This window comes from Phocoena phocoena, chromosome X, assembly GCF_963924675.1.
Source record: "Phocoena phocoena chromosome X, mPhoPho1.1, whole genome shotgun sequence".
NCBI classification, from domain to species: Eukaryota; Metazoa; Chordata; class Mammalia; order Artiodactyla; family Phocoenidae; genus Phocoena; species Phocoena phocoena.
The window spans coordinates 17,795,945-17,812,046 of NC_089240.1; the positions used below are offsets into that span (position 1 = coordinate 17,795,945).

General features: G+C 32.6%; 1 protein-coding gene across 4 annotated transcripts in view; it reads left to right on the forward strand.

Moving 5' to 3' along the window:
• CNKSR2 (connector enhancer of kinase suppressor of Ras 2) overlaps positions 1 to 16,102 on the forward strand; it is a 258,302-nt gene that overhangs the window by 57,361 nt on the left and 184,839 nt on the right. For all 4 annotated transcript variants that reach the window (XM_065900458.1, XM_065900459.1, XM_065900460.1 and 1 more), the window contains exon 3: positions 3,301 to 3,503. In XM_065900458.1, the coding sequence (XP_065756530.1) occupies positions 3,301 to 3,503 (203 nt within the window). The remainder of the gene's footprint in view (positions 1 to 3,300; positions 3,504 to 16,102) is intronic.

Below are 16,102 nucleotides of genomic sequence, written 5' to 3' on the forward strand. Positions count from 1 at the left end.
TATAAAGCAAAGTATTATAAAACCTAAATACCTGCTACATGGTGCATTCAAATTAAGAGCTCTGAATAAAATAGCATTGACCTTGTAAAATACATGGTGCCAATATTTCCAGTTAAGTGTTTAGTGAGAATTTGCCACTAGTGAGGGAGCCAGCTCGATTTTCTCAAATGTTGTTTCTTTCTTTCATGTGCTTTTGCATGCGTATAACTGAGAAGAACAGTAGAAACTTAGCATCAGTTCCTTAAGATTAGACTGGCTATGTTGAATCAGTGTGGAGTCACACCTGGTTCCTGGCATGAATGTTACTGACCACATAGGTAACATATAGGATAAAGAAAATCGCTAAGTACATTTCATGTCCAAGCTTTTGTTTACTTGATGTAGTCCTTTCTGTACCAATAGTAATGCCTAGTTGTCCCATGCATATCCAGTAAAAAGCAAGTCTGTAGTGAATAAACCTGCATTTTTAAAAAGTTGAGACAGTACTTCTCAACTGCATACCTTTGGCCAAAAGCAAAGGGGTGCTTCATATACTTGTTGCTTCTTTACATGGTAGGCAGGGGAGTGTGATTTACTGGTGACTTAGTGAGTCACAACAAACCGTCCACTTTCATGAAGGAAAAAGCAAAAAGATATCTGTGTTGTCAGTAATTGATTTTGAGCTACTTAGAACTGAGAACTGTGATGATGAAAATTAACTTGAGAGATCAACTAATCCATCTCTTTTGTTCAAATAGTATCACACAGACACTGTTATATACAGAGAAGCTTCTAACCTATTTTTGTACTCTTCTAGAATTCTTAAATGCTTTTGAATTACTGATTTAACTAGTTATATTTGTTAACTAGAATAAGTTTTAAGAATTTCCTCTACTACGCATTTTTTGTCTCTTCTCGCTACTGGATTCCTCTGTGGCCTGTATTTTTTACCTGAAATTCCTCCATATAGGATATTTATTTAGTAGGCTTCCAAGTTAGGAGACCTCAGGGTATCTTACCAGGTTTTGTCCAGAAGATTTTTCTCTTCTCTAATTCTTGAGTTGTATTTTTTTTAATGTAATGCTATCTTAAATTTTGGAATCTTCAAAGTATTTTTACTTTGCCTTCAGATTTTTATGAGAAGATCTGTACTCTTTTAAAATCATTTTTACCTTTTCTAATAAAATATTTGAGATGGTAATATAAGAAGAGATAATTTAAATGAATCTTTTGTCGGGGCTACTGGCTACAGAGTGCAAGTTATGTTACCAGGTTGATTGATTAGGTTCCTCACTAATAAACTATTTACATTTGAGTTTCTCTGAGAAATTTTTATAATTTGTTTTGTAAACAAATATTTTCTCATTAAAATCATTAATACACAAAAATGAAAAGGGCAGACCCTGTTGTACTTAAGGGAAAATGCTTTAACACGGGGAAAACTTATGAAAATACTTTCAAGTACTTCAGAAGTATCATTTTCAGTTTAGTTGATATAAGTTATCTAGTCATTATCTAGTCATTAGAGAATATCTCTTATAAGAGGATACGTGCTGGATAAAATCTCCTAAATGTTTCACAAATAATCCATGCTCAGATGCAATAGAATTTGGATAGAATGTTGTTTTATTTGTGTAAACCAAACCTTTTAACTTGAGAGACTATTGCAATTCAAATTTAGCGGTGAATATATAATATACTATGTTTTCTAAAAAACAAATCCATGGCTCCAAAACAGTGTTCTTTTAGTAAAAATGTAAATTCTCAGCAAAGAACAATCAGATTTTTATCACTATTAAATCTTTAGTGGTAACATACATAACTTGCTATTCATGTTTATGCATCCAAATCTTCCTCTACGCCCTCCTTTTTTCTCCTCTAAGTTATTTCTTTTCTTAAATAGAAAGAATAAACCTAAATTTCATATAAACTAGCTACCCAGTGATTGTTGACTTGATAATATAGCTAAATTCATTGTGCCATTTTCTTCCCTTTTTCATTTCCCCCAGTATTTTCTTCCATTTTGTTTCACTTGTTTCTACTACCCTGCTTGAACAGGAATAGATTATTGGTGCTAAGGAGTGGGGGTAGAGGTATTTCCTCACAGGTGGCCTGTGGGCTTGTAGTCCCATTCTGATTTCTGTCTACTCTCAGCTCTGAGCTCTAAGCAAATCAAAATATCTCCCTGTGTCTCACTTTACTTAACTGTAAAAGGAGGGGATAAATCAAACTTAGAATTTATTTGGGCCTCAGAGGCTATCTAACATTCTTTGGGTTTTATGCTTTTCTGTAAGTTAATAATACTTTTAATTTTACACATGACGGTAACGTACATGCTGCTAAGTACTTTGATCAAGGTCATCCTCTGATCAGGTTAACAACTCACAATTATCTGTTTTAAAATTCATTGTGACTTGTGAAATCTTTCCCTAAAGTTTATTTGAGGGGATCTGACAATATTTTCCTATTGCATATGGTAAAAAAAGTTTATTTGTATTTATTCATATAAATCCTTTTTGCAATAATTTATAGATAAAACATTTAGGGTGAAATAATATATATTAATGGAAATTGAAAAGTGAGACCGAGGAAAAGAACAATTATACTTACCAAAAAGTCATTATGATTTCTTTAGATGTGCTTCATATTTGGCTGTGAGCTAATGCAACCATGACAAAATTATAAATAAGTTTAGTTTTATAATTTGTATTATAAAAAGGAGAAAGCATATTGGTTTCCCTGAGGATGCAGAGGTTTTCCTGGTATACCATATCATAAAAGAAACTTCTTGTGTGAGTCATTATGAAGAGGACACAGAAGAAAAGTTATATTGTATGTGATTTATTTTTTGCTATTTCATTTTATTGTTGGATTGTACTTATTTTCTCATTTGGGGAAAGCAGAATTTTTCCTAGTGCCTACATTCATGACTATGCATATGCTAATAGATACTCAGAAATAATTGTTGATAATAATGAATTTCACAAGTAAATGAACTTAGGTTTGGGTTAAAAAAGAAACTGCTTATGAGTCCTTATAATCTTTCTGTCTTGGGTGGCATAATTCCAAGATATAATGCCCTCATCTTTCCATGTTCATATTAGCACTTACACATTTTCTTGTAATTTGTTTATCTGACGTTTCCCCAAATCCTCATTTGACTATGGGTTCTGCTAGGCCAGGAATCCTATCTTATTTATGTGTAACTCTTAATATTTGTTCCACTGCCTGTACATATAGTAGAGTACTCAGTAAATGTTTTAACAAATGAATAAAATATTGACTTTAAGTATATTTGTTCTCTGTCTTTTTATATTTCAGAATTATGGCTTGGAAACAGAAAATCTAAAAACCCTTTCTCACAAGTTGAATGCATCTGCCAAAAATCTACAGAATTTTATAACAGGGAGGAGAAGGAGTGGCCATTATGACGGGAGAACCAGCCGAAAATTGCCAAATGATTTTCTGACTTCAGTTGTGGATCTGATTGGAGCAGCCAAGAGTCTGCTTGCCTGGTTGGACAGGTAAAATCTTTCATGTGTTTCCTAAGTTATCCTCCTCAGGCATCAGTGTGAATATAACGTTATTTCATTTTTTTCTTGTGAAAGGATTAGATAAGTACGAGGAATATTAACAAATGCCTAATTATGATTTACCACAATATAAGCATATCATCAAAGAGATACTGTTTGCAAAATTTTATATCCAAGTAGCTAATCAATAATTAGTCCCTGACAGTTTCAAAATACATTTGCTGCTCTATAAGGAAAATCATTTTTGGCTGTCATAACAAGATTTATAATACTACCTTGTCTCCTGATTTTCTGTATTCTTTTCATTAATTGGTCATATTTAAGGAAGTGACCATCAGTATTCTATCTATTGTTTTAAATGGGTAATGAGACACTGACACTTTCATAGCATGCACTGTATGTCTCATTACCTTTGCTTTATTTATTCTTTATTATTATTCACATTGCACAGTCAATTTTGGATATTATAAAAACAATTTTGGTCCTTTTTTTGCTAACTTAGTTAAGTTTCATTTGTCTTGGAACACATAAAAGTTTTCATAATATAAAATGAAAAAAGTTAGATTAAAATTGTATATGTGATTAAACATTTTAATGGTAAAACATTACAACTATTTAAAAAATACTAAATAAGCTCTTTCATTTTTGAAAATATTTTTGTAGGGGACATGTACTGTGTTATGATGGTTAAATAATCAAATCTTAAAAAACATTTTGTCTCTTATAAGAAATTCTGATATGTAGAATTTTACTAGAATTCTTTCTTGAATAAATGTCAGTAGAATTTACATACATATATATACACATATATACGCAGTGACCCTTGAACAACATGGGTTTGAACTGCATGGGTCCACTTATATACAGAGTTTTTTCAATAAATACGCACTACATTACTATATGAACATAATCATCCATTGGTTGAATCTGTGGATATGGAGGGCTGACTATAAAGTTACACATGACTTTTCGACTGAGTGGGGTTGGCACCCATAACCCTCTCTTTGTTTGAAGTTCAACTGTATTATATTTTGGCTTTTAAAAAATATGAGACTTTATATTAAAAACAAAGTATTTGTATGTCTAAGGTAAAAGTTAAGGTAATTTTACTTAATTCTATATTGTCTAAATTTATATATATTACTAATAACATATAACATGACAATACTAAATCCAAATCTGAACACTAAGCTGTAATTATTAGCTTTTTGATAATTAATCGGCAGACAGCATATTTCTCTTATATTATGACATCATGAAAATTCTCATAATTGTTTAAACCGCATTTATCCATTGTATGAAGTAATTGCTGTTTAAACATGTAAATTCTACAAGTAGTATAATGGTCAGTAAGTAAATATATTTAAAATATGGCTTATCCTTAAGTAACGTAATAATCTTGTTTCAGGAGGCTTCTCAGTAATCAGAAACTTATAGAAAATATATTTGATTTTAGTTATATCTTCTTATAACTATCACCTGTCCTATAATTGTAAATTAGCTCAGCCTTGATATTTATATTTGGTAAATTTCATTATTTTCTTTTTACACTAGTACTTGTTAAATCAGTAAATAAATAGAATGATTAGAGAATGTTTTTACTTCTTAATGGCAGGTATGGCTGTTTATAAAATCACATAATGGCTTCTAGAACACTACATAGTAGTTTCTGATTTTATTGTATTATATAATTTTTTATGGTGGCATTATTTTTATCATCTAATAAGATGTCCTTAGTAAATGCCAGTTCATCTACAAACATACATGAGCGTACACACACATACATAGTAATCCATGAAGTCAATCAATGGTATTTTGCGTTTGTTTCATCGAAAGAGAAAATGTGACAAAAAGTCTGAAGGAAATAATTTAAATCATCTGTTTGGCTTCCATTGCTGCAAAGGTTCTCACAATGCTTATTTTGTGTTATATCATACTACCGATGGTGATCATTAAATCAAAGGCCATTTAACATTTTGATCATAAAAATAAAATATATACTTAGAAGGAAAAGAGACAACTTTATGATAACTTTAAAATCTTCTGCTGAGACTGTAAATTTTAAAAAGAAACTGAAGTTTATATTTTGAAGATTTTTCTCAGGAAAGTTCAGCTCCAGGCTGGCTTGTCTATAATGAATATGCTTTAACAGCTTTAGTTTTAAAAAGGAAAGAAGAAGGAGAAAAAGAATTCTTTGTCATTTTAAGGCATTTGGACTTTATGCTGAAGGCAATGGGGAGCTGTTTAGGGTCACTGTTGTGTTCAGACCTTTAAATTTTGAAGATTACTTGGGCTATAATGTTGGGAAAGATTAGGGAAAGAATAAGGCTGGAAGAAGGGAAACCAGTTAAGAGGTTGTTTCAGGAATATTTGTCCCTCATTACCTGCCCAGCACCCCCTCAGATACCAAAACCTGAGGATTCTCAAGTCCCTTATATAAAATGACAGTATTTGCATGTAACCTACGCACATCCTCCTTTATGTTTTAAATCATCTGTAGATTACTTATAATACCTAATACAGTGTAAATGCTATGTAAATAATTGCCTTGTACAACAAATTCAAATTTTGCTTTTTTGAACTCTCTGGAATTTTTTTTCAAATATTTCGATTCGAGGTTGGTTGAATCCATGGATATGGAACCTGCCAGTATGGAGTGCCAGCTGTTATCATGCTGCTGCTACTATTGGTGATTCTGATGCTACCAGCCACACTCAAAGCAAACCTAGGAGAGTTGTCTTCATTTTACAGATAGGAAAACTAGCACATACAGAGGCAGAAGTTAAGTTCAAAACCAAATAGGAAGTAAGTGGTGGAGCCGGGATTCATTCCAGGCACCTGACTACAGAGTTGATTCTCTCCATTGCTATTTACTGAGATCTTTAATTAGAGAAGCAGCAGTGAGGATAGAAGACTGTTAGACAGAGAGACTAAGGAAAAGGAGACACCTAAGGTGAATAAGAGGTATCTGACTTGGCTGACTCAATGGATGGTGATGCCATTATCAAAACAGGAGGAACAGGTTATGGTGGAGGACAAGTGTTGAGTGTTGGCCATGATAGACTGTGAAAAGGTCTTTAGAGTATTGCTGCTCAGAAAAGATATACGGTGGATAGAGATTTGGGAATAGTTAAAATATAGGTGGTAGTTAAAGTCCTGAATACATTAATATGGTGGTGTAAGGAGATTTTTAGAATGGATTCCTCTTATCCTGCTCTATTTGCTTTCCATAACACAAGCCCTTCTAACACAGTATGTAATTTACTTATGTGTTATTGTTTTTGTCTGACTGCTCTATATATAATGTATGCTTCTGGAGAGCATGGATTTTCATCTGCTTTGTTCACTGCTATCACAATTATCTAGAAGAGTTCCTGCCCTATAGTGGGTGCTCAATAAATTTTTCTGAGTGAATGAAGAGAACTGAGAAAAGGAATGACCTCTGCAGACCACCACGAACCGAAGGATGATTAGAAGTTCAGCTTATGGAAAAAAATAAGAAGACATAACCAGACTCCATAGGATAGAATTAGTTGAGAGTGTGTCACGGTAGCAAAGGGAGTAAAGAGTTTTTTGGTGGGCGGGTGGGGGGGCAGTGTTGATATTTTAGTATTATTTTATTTTTTTCCAACTTTATTGAGATATGAGTGATATATAACATTGTGTAAGTTTGAAGTGTACAACGTGATGATTTGATACACATATACATTGCAAAATGATTACCATGATGAGATTAGTTAATATAATCTATCACCTCGCATAATTACCTTTTTTGTGTATGTGCTGAGAACGTTTAAGATGGGAATAAGGGGTTTTAGGGAAAAAAAGGAAGTGGTCAGCAGAGTCAAATGCTGCTGACAGGTTAGGCACGGTAAGGCTGAAAGTGTGTAGTAAATTAGGGAATCAGGATATATGTGATCTTACCAACAACAGTTTAGTGTTTTTACTTAAAATTAATGAAAACTGGAATTCTTGGGTTGATTGTGAGTTAAAGGTAAGTGATAACTCCTCTTTGAAGAAATTTTTCTGTGAAATGGTTTGTAGTTCAGGATAGTTTTGTATAATAATTAACTTCTACTTTTCATAGACTGCATCTTTTAGAGGTGTTGGAAAAGAGGAAAGGCAAATGATGAGGGCTACTTCTATATCTGGGAACTTACTTTGCTTCCTTCTCTTTCATGGATTGTATGAATATCTTAACTACTCCTTGGCTAATATAAATTTCAAAAGGTCCCAAAATCAATTTAAATGTAATAGGATTTTATCTATAACTGTGCCAAGTAAAATGTTTATGCTGTTTGTTTTCCTGACAAGTAGCCCAGACTTTTATTAGAGATTGTTAGTGGATGTGTATTTAAGTTATATTTTTATTCCTTTCAAAGAAAAAAATGTTTTCTAGGTAGCAGCAAGAGCACAAGACAACATTCCACATGCCCTCTTGTTTCAGTGTGTTCTGCAAACTACACAGGAAGCAAAACACATTAATCAATGCTAGAAAAGCCAAAAGAGTAGTGTTCTCCATGACTCTGTTGTGAATCCCTGCCGAAATACATCGTGAAATAGTATAAAAGAACAAAGGGCTAAGAGAGAGTTGAGTTTCAGCTCTGCCTCTGGCCCTGGGTAACCTTGAACCTTAACCTCTGTTTTTATTTTCTTTTTAGAATAAGGATGTAAGACCTGCAGAATTTGAAGTTCTCTTCTAAGCACTAATATTCTATAAATCATTGACCTTGTTCACCAAAGCCATATGAGGAATATATTCATCTTATTTCCCTTTACATAATTTCAAAGAATAAACACTAGCAAAGTTTGTTGGTGACTTGTAGAATCATGATTTAACTCCCTACCTCTTCTCTGACTAAATTTAGTTAATACCAAGTTCTAGACCAAAACTAATCTGTTTTTGTGCTTTCTTTATATAAGGTAAGAATGTATCTTGTCTTTTTTATTTTTGTTTTGAAGAACTTAGAACTTAAGTACTTAATTATAAAAGTTCCATAGAAATTATGTTGGCCAAAAACTTTTAATATCTTGATTTGTCATGGTAGATTGCCTTTAATTTGGAGGGTTTAAAATGGTCACTGCAATCGAATATTGCCAAGCATTGGATCTTTAACCTTAGTTTATTCCTTTAGTGTACAATATAGTATAATTCTTTAGTTGAAAAATGAAAAATTCTCTCAGGTAACTATGGTTATTTTGATGCCAAACAACTGGCTTAATTTTTTTTAAATCTGACTTTTTGGCATTAATTTTTTTTTACATTTTGGGGAGAACTTGCATGCACAGCAATATGATGAGTTTATTGCAATTTTTATTTTATGTCACTTGAAGGGAGAAAGGAAAAGAAAGAATAGGAAAAAATCTTTAATTTAGCTCCATACTGAACTAGATGCTTTTCATGTATTGACTTATTGAATTCTCACGAAGCGGGTATCATTATCCCCATTTTACATATGAAACATGAAGTAATTTGCCTGAAGTTATTCACTAGTGTGAAAATTATAATTTGAATCTATTTTTGTTGTGATACCAAAGCCCTTCTTGTTTCTATCATGTTCCTTTGTCATACTACGTCTCCTTTTGAATGTGGACCAGTTCTTAAGGATTTTGAGGAAGCAGTTCTTAGGAATGCGGCATATATAAACATTTATTTGTACTTTGGTGTTTCTCCTCAAATGCTAAACAAGAATACCACTTTTCTTTTTCTGGCCTTGATACTTCAAATTGCTATATAGAATTTTTTTATAGAAAGTTTATTTCTCATTTTACTTTGAAGACATCAATGAGATATCTCTTAATATCACTGAAAGCCTTTTGAATGTTTAAGGCAAAAGCATTAGGGTGCTAGGGAAAATGTTTACAAATCACAAAAACTGCAATTTCAGTGGAGCTTCCATTTAAGTAACATTTATTTTCAAAAATTAGCTCCTTACATTTCTTAAAGAAAATAAAATCTAAGGCTAACAGAAATCCCCTTTTTCTTCGTATTTTAAATATTGACTTGAGTGAAACAACAGACTTTCCCAGAGGAAAAGCTTCAGAGGTGAATCACAGTTGGTAGCTTTACTGTTTATTTTCAATTCATGGTTTACTTGTCTATTTTTAACCTACGTCCTGCTGTTTTTCACACCTCATCTTTCTTACAGTTTTATATGGCTTTGCCAGATCAATCTATACTTGGACGTTTCCAGATCACTGCATGTACCATGTTGTACAGTAACATCATTAAAAAATATTCAAAAGTATTATATATAGAAAAAGTTTATTTTGCTATTTATAATGAAAATTTATTATTTTCTCTCATTTTTAGCATTAATACCTATTTCTAATTGTTTCTGAAATACATTTTAAGATCATTCTGTTTTGAAAGGATCAATGAGATGTCTTTTTATATCACTGAAAACCTTTTAAATGTTTAAGGCGTAAGGGTTAGTATGCCAAGGGAAAAAATGTATTCTTTGAAATCTTTTGCTTTATCTACGAAAGTGGTTGAACTAATTTCTTCTTCCATGATATGAAACTATAGGACAAAAATTATTTCTATACCAGGGAAAAATTACAGAGACAAAGAAATCTACCCCAAACACTACCAAATGCTGTGGCTCGTTGTTGTTTGGTCTTATTTCCTCTTGTGTGCTCAGTGCTCCAACTTGGCACCTCTTGTTCCAGAAATGAGCAGTGATGTTAGCAAGGCTATTGTTCATAGAATGCCCCTTAGGCTCAGCAGTGCCAACCTGAGAAACAGTAAGGCCTTCCAGATTTCCTAATTAACTCCTTAGTTTTTCTTGTTAGCTTCTAATTTGTTTAGGATTTCTGAACCATTAATAACCTTTCCATAAATGCTTTTGTTTGAAAAGAATGTACAACAAATATTTTTTATAGGGTCAATAACTTTTGCACTAGAAAGAAGTATAAGCATTTTATTATCCATTTGATGATTTGAGGATAGTTGTGTAACTTTTAAGATCTAAGTAGGATGGTTCCTGTAATGGCCATTTATTAATGAGCCAAAGATTTTATTTATTTATTTTTTAACTTTCTGGCATCAAAAATTTTTCCTGCCATGAATTTTATTTTGTTTACCTCGAGTCAGCCACGTGTTTTTTTCTAAGTAGCCTGAGCTCTAACTTGGGGTTTCTTTAGACTGAGGAACAAATTCCTCTCCTAATTTTGTTTTGTTTTCAAGTTGATCATGTTAGAGATCCATTTCTTTATCTCATTAAGTCATGATTGAGTGTTCATCTTTGGTAACTGACAAAGACTGGAACCTGTCAGCCTTCTTTTATTTATCATCATCCCAAACATTAAGATGTGCTGGCTAAGAATGGTTCTTGTGTGGTTGTATATGATTTGCCTTTAAAATGAAAACTTTAGGGGAATTCACTACAAGAAAAAATGCATGTTTTCCTAGGTATATCTTAGATTTTTTTTTCCAGTTTTTTTTTGACAGTTAATCTTGAGCGAGAAGCTTGTCCCACTTGAAATATGAGTGCTCAGCAAAGTGGAAAACACGCCTTAGAATTCAGTTTGCTATCAAATAGATTTTTCTTTTGGTACATTTTCAAGATCAAATGAGTCTTTTTTTAAGATTTTATGGGGAAAATCATGCTGTACTTCATCTCATCACTTTTGAATGAAGCTTTTAGATTTTATTAACAGACTTTGACCTTTGCAAAACTAGGAACCCAAGCTCCTTCTAATCATGCCAGAAGCATTTTTGAATTCTTAATTAAAATGCCAATTTTTATGCTTCAGTGCAGCAGAAAAAATGGTCTTGGGGTGGTTTTTTTAAATGATGTTTTCCTAGAAGTGCTTGTATCTTAACATCTTTTAAAAAATAGTTTTATTGAAGCCTAATTTACATTCTATAAAATTTATCCATTTTAAGTTTAATGAGTTTTAATAAATTTAGATATAGCTATGCAATGACTTCAGATTAATTAATTACATACATTTTGTTCTAATTATCATTATTTAAATTCTTAATGACTCCTGTTTTAGTAAACTATGTTGAAAAATATACCATTTCAGAATAGGAATAAACAGTAGTGGAAGACAGCGCATAATAGACTGTGGTATATAGAATCATTTAGAAAACAATATGTTCAAACCCCTGGAAAAAGAAAGGGTCATTTGATAAGTAGAATTGGGGTACTTGATTAAGCCTTTGGAGAATAAATAATGATAGAACACTACCTGTTCACTAAAGTAATTTTAGGCCTATCATTTATTTAAGAGGGAAAAATAAATCCATAAGAAAACTGGAGAAAATATAGACAAAAAATGATTTCTAGATGTAGACTTATTATTAAGTATTTTAAAATATGAAATAAAATGCAAAGAAATATGCTGTTTGACTTTGACTACATAAAATTGAAAAACATGACTAAGTATAAGACAGATGACAGGGCTTCCCTGGTGGCGCAGTGGTTGAGAGTCCGCCTGCCGATGCAGGGGACGCGGGTTCGTGCCCCGGTCCAGGAGGATCCCGCATGCCGCGGAGCGGCTGGGCCCGTGGGCCATGGCCGCTGAGCCTGCGCGTCCGGAGCCTGTGCTCCGCAACGGGAGAGGCCACAACAATGAGAGGCCCGCGTACCGCAAAAAAAAAAAAAAAAAAAGACAGATGACAAACTGGGGAAAATACTTGCAACAAACAGTTACGAGAAGCAGGGGGTTAATGTGTACTAGGTGAATATTACATTTAAATTAAAAACGAAGAACGCCAAAATGCAACAGATGAGCCTATAAATAGACAATTCAAAAAACAAGAAACAGAAACTGCTAAGATGTATATACCACAAAATAATTTCAAAGTACTTGAAGCAAAAAATGACAGAACTAAAAGAAGAAATAGACAGATCCACAATTACAATTGGATACCTCATCTCCTCTCTCAAAACAGAAAGTAAGGATTAGAAGAGCTGAACAACACCAGATAACAAGATATACTTGACATTTTGAGAGCATTTCATCCAACAACAGTAGAATACAAATTCTTTTCAAGTGCCCATGGAACATTCATGAAGGTACACCGTATCTGCATCATAAAACAAACTTCAACACATTTAAAATAGTTTAAATCAGTTAGAATCTCTTCTTTAACCATAATGGAGTCAAACTAGAAATCAAACAACATACTTCTAACTAATCCATGGATAAAAGAGGAAATCTCAAGGGAAATAAAAAGAAATACATTGAACAGAATGAAAATTAGAGCAAGTCATAGTTTTTGAGGCACGCAGCTAAAGCAATTCTGAAAGGAAAATTTGTAAGCACTGAATGCTTATATCAGAACAAAAGAAAGGTCTCAAATCAATTATCTAAGCTCTCATCTCAAGAAAGTAGAAAAATAATTGCCAGTCAACAAGCATGGGCATAAAGTTTTAGTTAAGCAAGATGAAAAAGTTCTAGAGATCTGCTGTAGAACACTGTACCTATAATTAATAGTATTGTCTTTTACAGTTAAATTTTTGTTAAGAGGTTAGATCTCATGCTAAGTATTCTTAAAAAAATAAAATTAAAGAAAAAAGAAAGTAGAAAATAAGCCCAAAGCAGCAAAAGGGAGCAAATAATAATGATAAATGAACAGAAATCAATGAAACTGAAAACGGGACCACACTATGTTGAGAAGTCAATCAAAATTAAACGGATAATAAAGGAATACTACAAATAATTCTTTATACATACATTTGACAGCTTAGATGAAATGAACCAATTCCTTCAAAAACACAAAAACTACCAAAACTTACCCAAGATGAAATAGATTCTCTGAATAATCCTGTAACTATTAAAGAAATTGAATTGTACTTAGAAACTCTTTGGAGTAGGGGAAAAAAGTTCCAGGCCTAGATGATGTCACTGGTGAATTCTATGTTTAAAGAAAAAATAACACCAATTCTACACAGTCTTATTTCAGAAAATAGACATAGAGGTAATCCATCCCATCTCATTTTATGGTACAATCATTATCCTGATTCCAATACCCGGCAAAGATAGTACAAACTTACATGTTATAATCCTCCACAAAATATTGGCAATCCAAGTCCAACCACATATAAATAGAACTGTGCACCTTGACTAAGTGGGATTCATTCTAGGCAGGCAAGGCTGCTTCAGTACTTGAAAATAAATCAATGTAGTCTACCATGTTAATGTGCTGTAGAATAAAAATCATATAATCATATCAGTTAATGTAAAAAAAAAGCATTCAGTAGAATCCTATACCCGATCATGAGAAAAATCCTCAGCAAAGTAGGAATAGAGTAGTAATATCTCAACTTGATATGAAGCATATATAAAAAGCAACAGCTGACCTTGTACTGTGAAAGACAATGCTTTCCTCCTAAGATTGGGAATAAGGCAAGGCTGTCCACTCTCATCTCTCCTGTTATAATCCAATACAGTAGGCCAGAAAAGGAAGTAAAAGGTCTAGAGATTAGAAAGGAAAAACTAAAACTTTTCCTATTTGCAAATAATATATGTCTGTGTGTAGAATATTCCAAGGTAGCTACAAAACATCTTTTTGAACTAGTAAGTGAATTTGACAAGGTTGTAGAATATGAAGTCTACAAAGAAAAATTTATCACATTCTTGTATACTAGCAATGTACAGTTGGAAACAAAAAGTAAAAACATGGTATAATTTACAGTTGCTCTAGAATTAATGAGATGCCTACATATAAATTTAGCAAAATATCTACAGGATTTGTATGTGAAAACTATAAAACACTGATGTATAAAATCAAACAAACAAAAAAAAATAAAAATAAAAAAAAGTCAAACAAGACCTAAATAAATGGAGAGACATACTGTGTTCATGGATTGGAAGACTCAACTTAGTAAAGATGTCAGTTCTCGAATCTTCCTGTAGGTTTAATAAAATTCACATAAAAATTACAGCAGGATTTTTTTATAGCTACAGACAGTATGATTCTAAAATTTGTATTAAAAAATAAAGGGACCATAATACTTCATCAATTTTGAAGTTTTTTAATACTATTTTAAGTATTATCTAACTTCAGTAATCAAAACTGGTATTGGTGGCAAGATAGACACAGAGAGTCCAGAACTTTATGCATATGGTTAGCCAGTTTTTGACAAAGGAGCAAAAGCAATTCAGTGGAGAATGGTTAGTTTTTCAACAAATGGTGTTGGAACACTTGGATAGGCAGAGGGAAAAAAGTGAACCTGGACCCAAACCTCACACCTTATACAAAAATTGAGTTAAAAATGGGTCATAGATCTAAAAGTAAAATAAAAAACTTTTAGAAGAAAACTTGAGTTAGAGTCAGGTGAAGATTTCTTAGATATAAGGCTAAAGGTACAATCCAGAAAAGAAATTATCGATAAATTTGACCTCATTAAAATAAAAAACTTTTGACCTGCTAAAGATTCTGTTAAAGGATGGAAAGAGAAGCCATAGACTGAGAAGAAATTTTACAGGTTACCTATTCAACAAAGGACTTGCATACAGAAAATACTGAGAAGTCTCTAAACTCAATAGTAATGCCAAAAATCTAAATAAAGAATGGGCAAAGGGCTTGAGCAGACGTTTCACTAAAGATTATATATGGATAGCAAATATGCACAAGTCAGCACAACCAGTTAGAAAACTATTAGGGAAATACAGTTAACGATTAAATATAGATAATATATAAATAGAGCAAATACATATAACTTTGGGGAAATACAAGTTAAATCTGTGATAAGCCACTACATAGCTATTAGAATGGCCAAAATACATAAGTGAAAAATACGTTTCTAAAAAAATGTAACCAATAAAGGGCCTCTCCTGTGGACCCCTGTGACAATGGGAGGTGCTTGAGTTGTAGAGTTTTCTAGAAGAGAGACAAATTCAGTTTGTAACCAGGAAGCAGTCTTACATAATCATTTATAGTAAATTGCCTTAAGAGTTATCAGTAGAGAGATCCAAAGCACTAAAGTTCTAGTAATCTGACTAAATATTTACCCCCATACCTTCTTTTCTATTTGTGATTTTGTTTCCTTTAAACTGGGCCTCCCAAATCATATAAGCTTTGGCCCCACAAAAACCTGATTGGCATTCGTAGACAAGAGAGAGGATAAGGACTAATGGAAAGGCACTGAATTCATTTGGTGGCAAAACACTTGCTTGGGAAGACTGCTGCTGTCTATAACATTCTTGAAAATATAAACCTCATACCAATATATATTATTTACATGCCAAGTTGTTTGAAAAGGGATGTGAAGTGATGTAAGTAATTGATTCGGTACAAATAAAAACCTACTTAAGTTCATAGAGGTGGTATATTTGTGTTTAACTCTGGACTGTGGAGTCTGGAGTCAGACTTCCTGGGTTTGATTACTAGCTCCACCATTTACTAGTTTTCACTTAACCTTTCTCTACCTCACATTTCTTATATGTAAAATGGGAATGATAATAGTGCCTATCTTATAAGAGTTGTGAAAATTAGTTGGTACATGTAAAGCATTTAGAAAAGTAACTGGCATATAGTAAGTCCTCGGTAGGTGATAGCTGTCATTAGACTAGCTCTGAATTGTGACTATTTCAAGAAGCCACTGGACTCAAAATCTTACTTTCATTTGAAA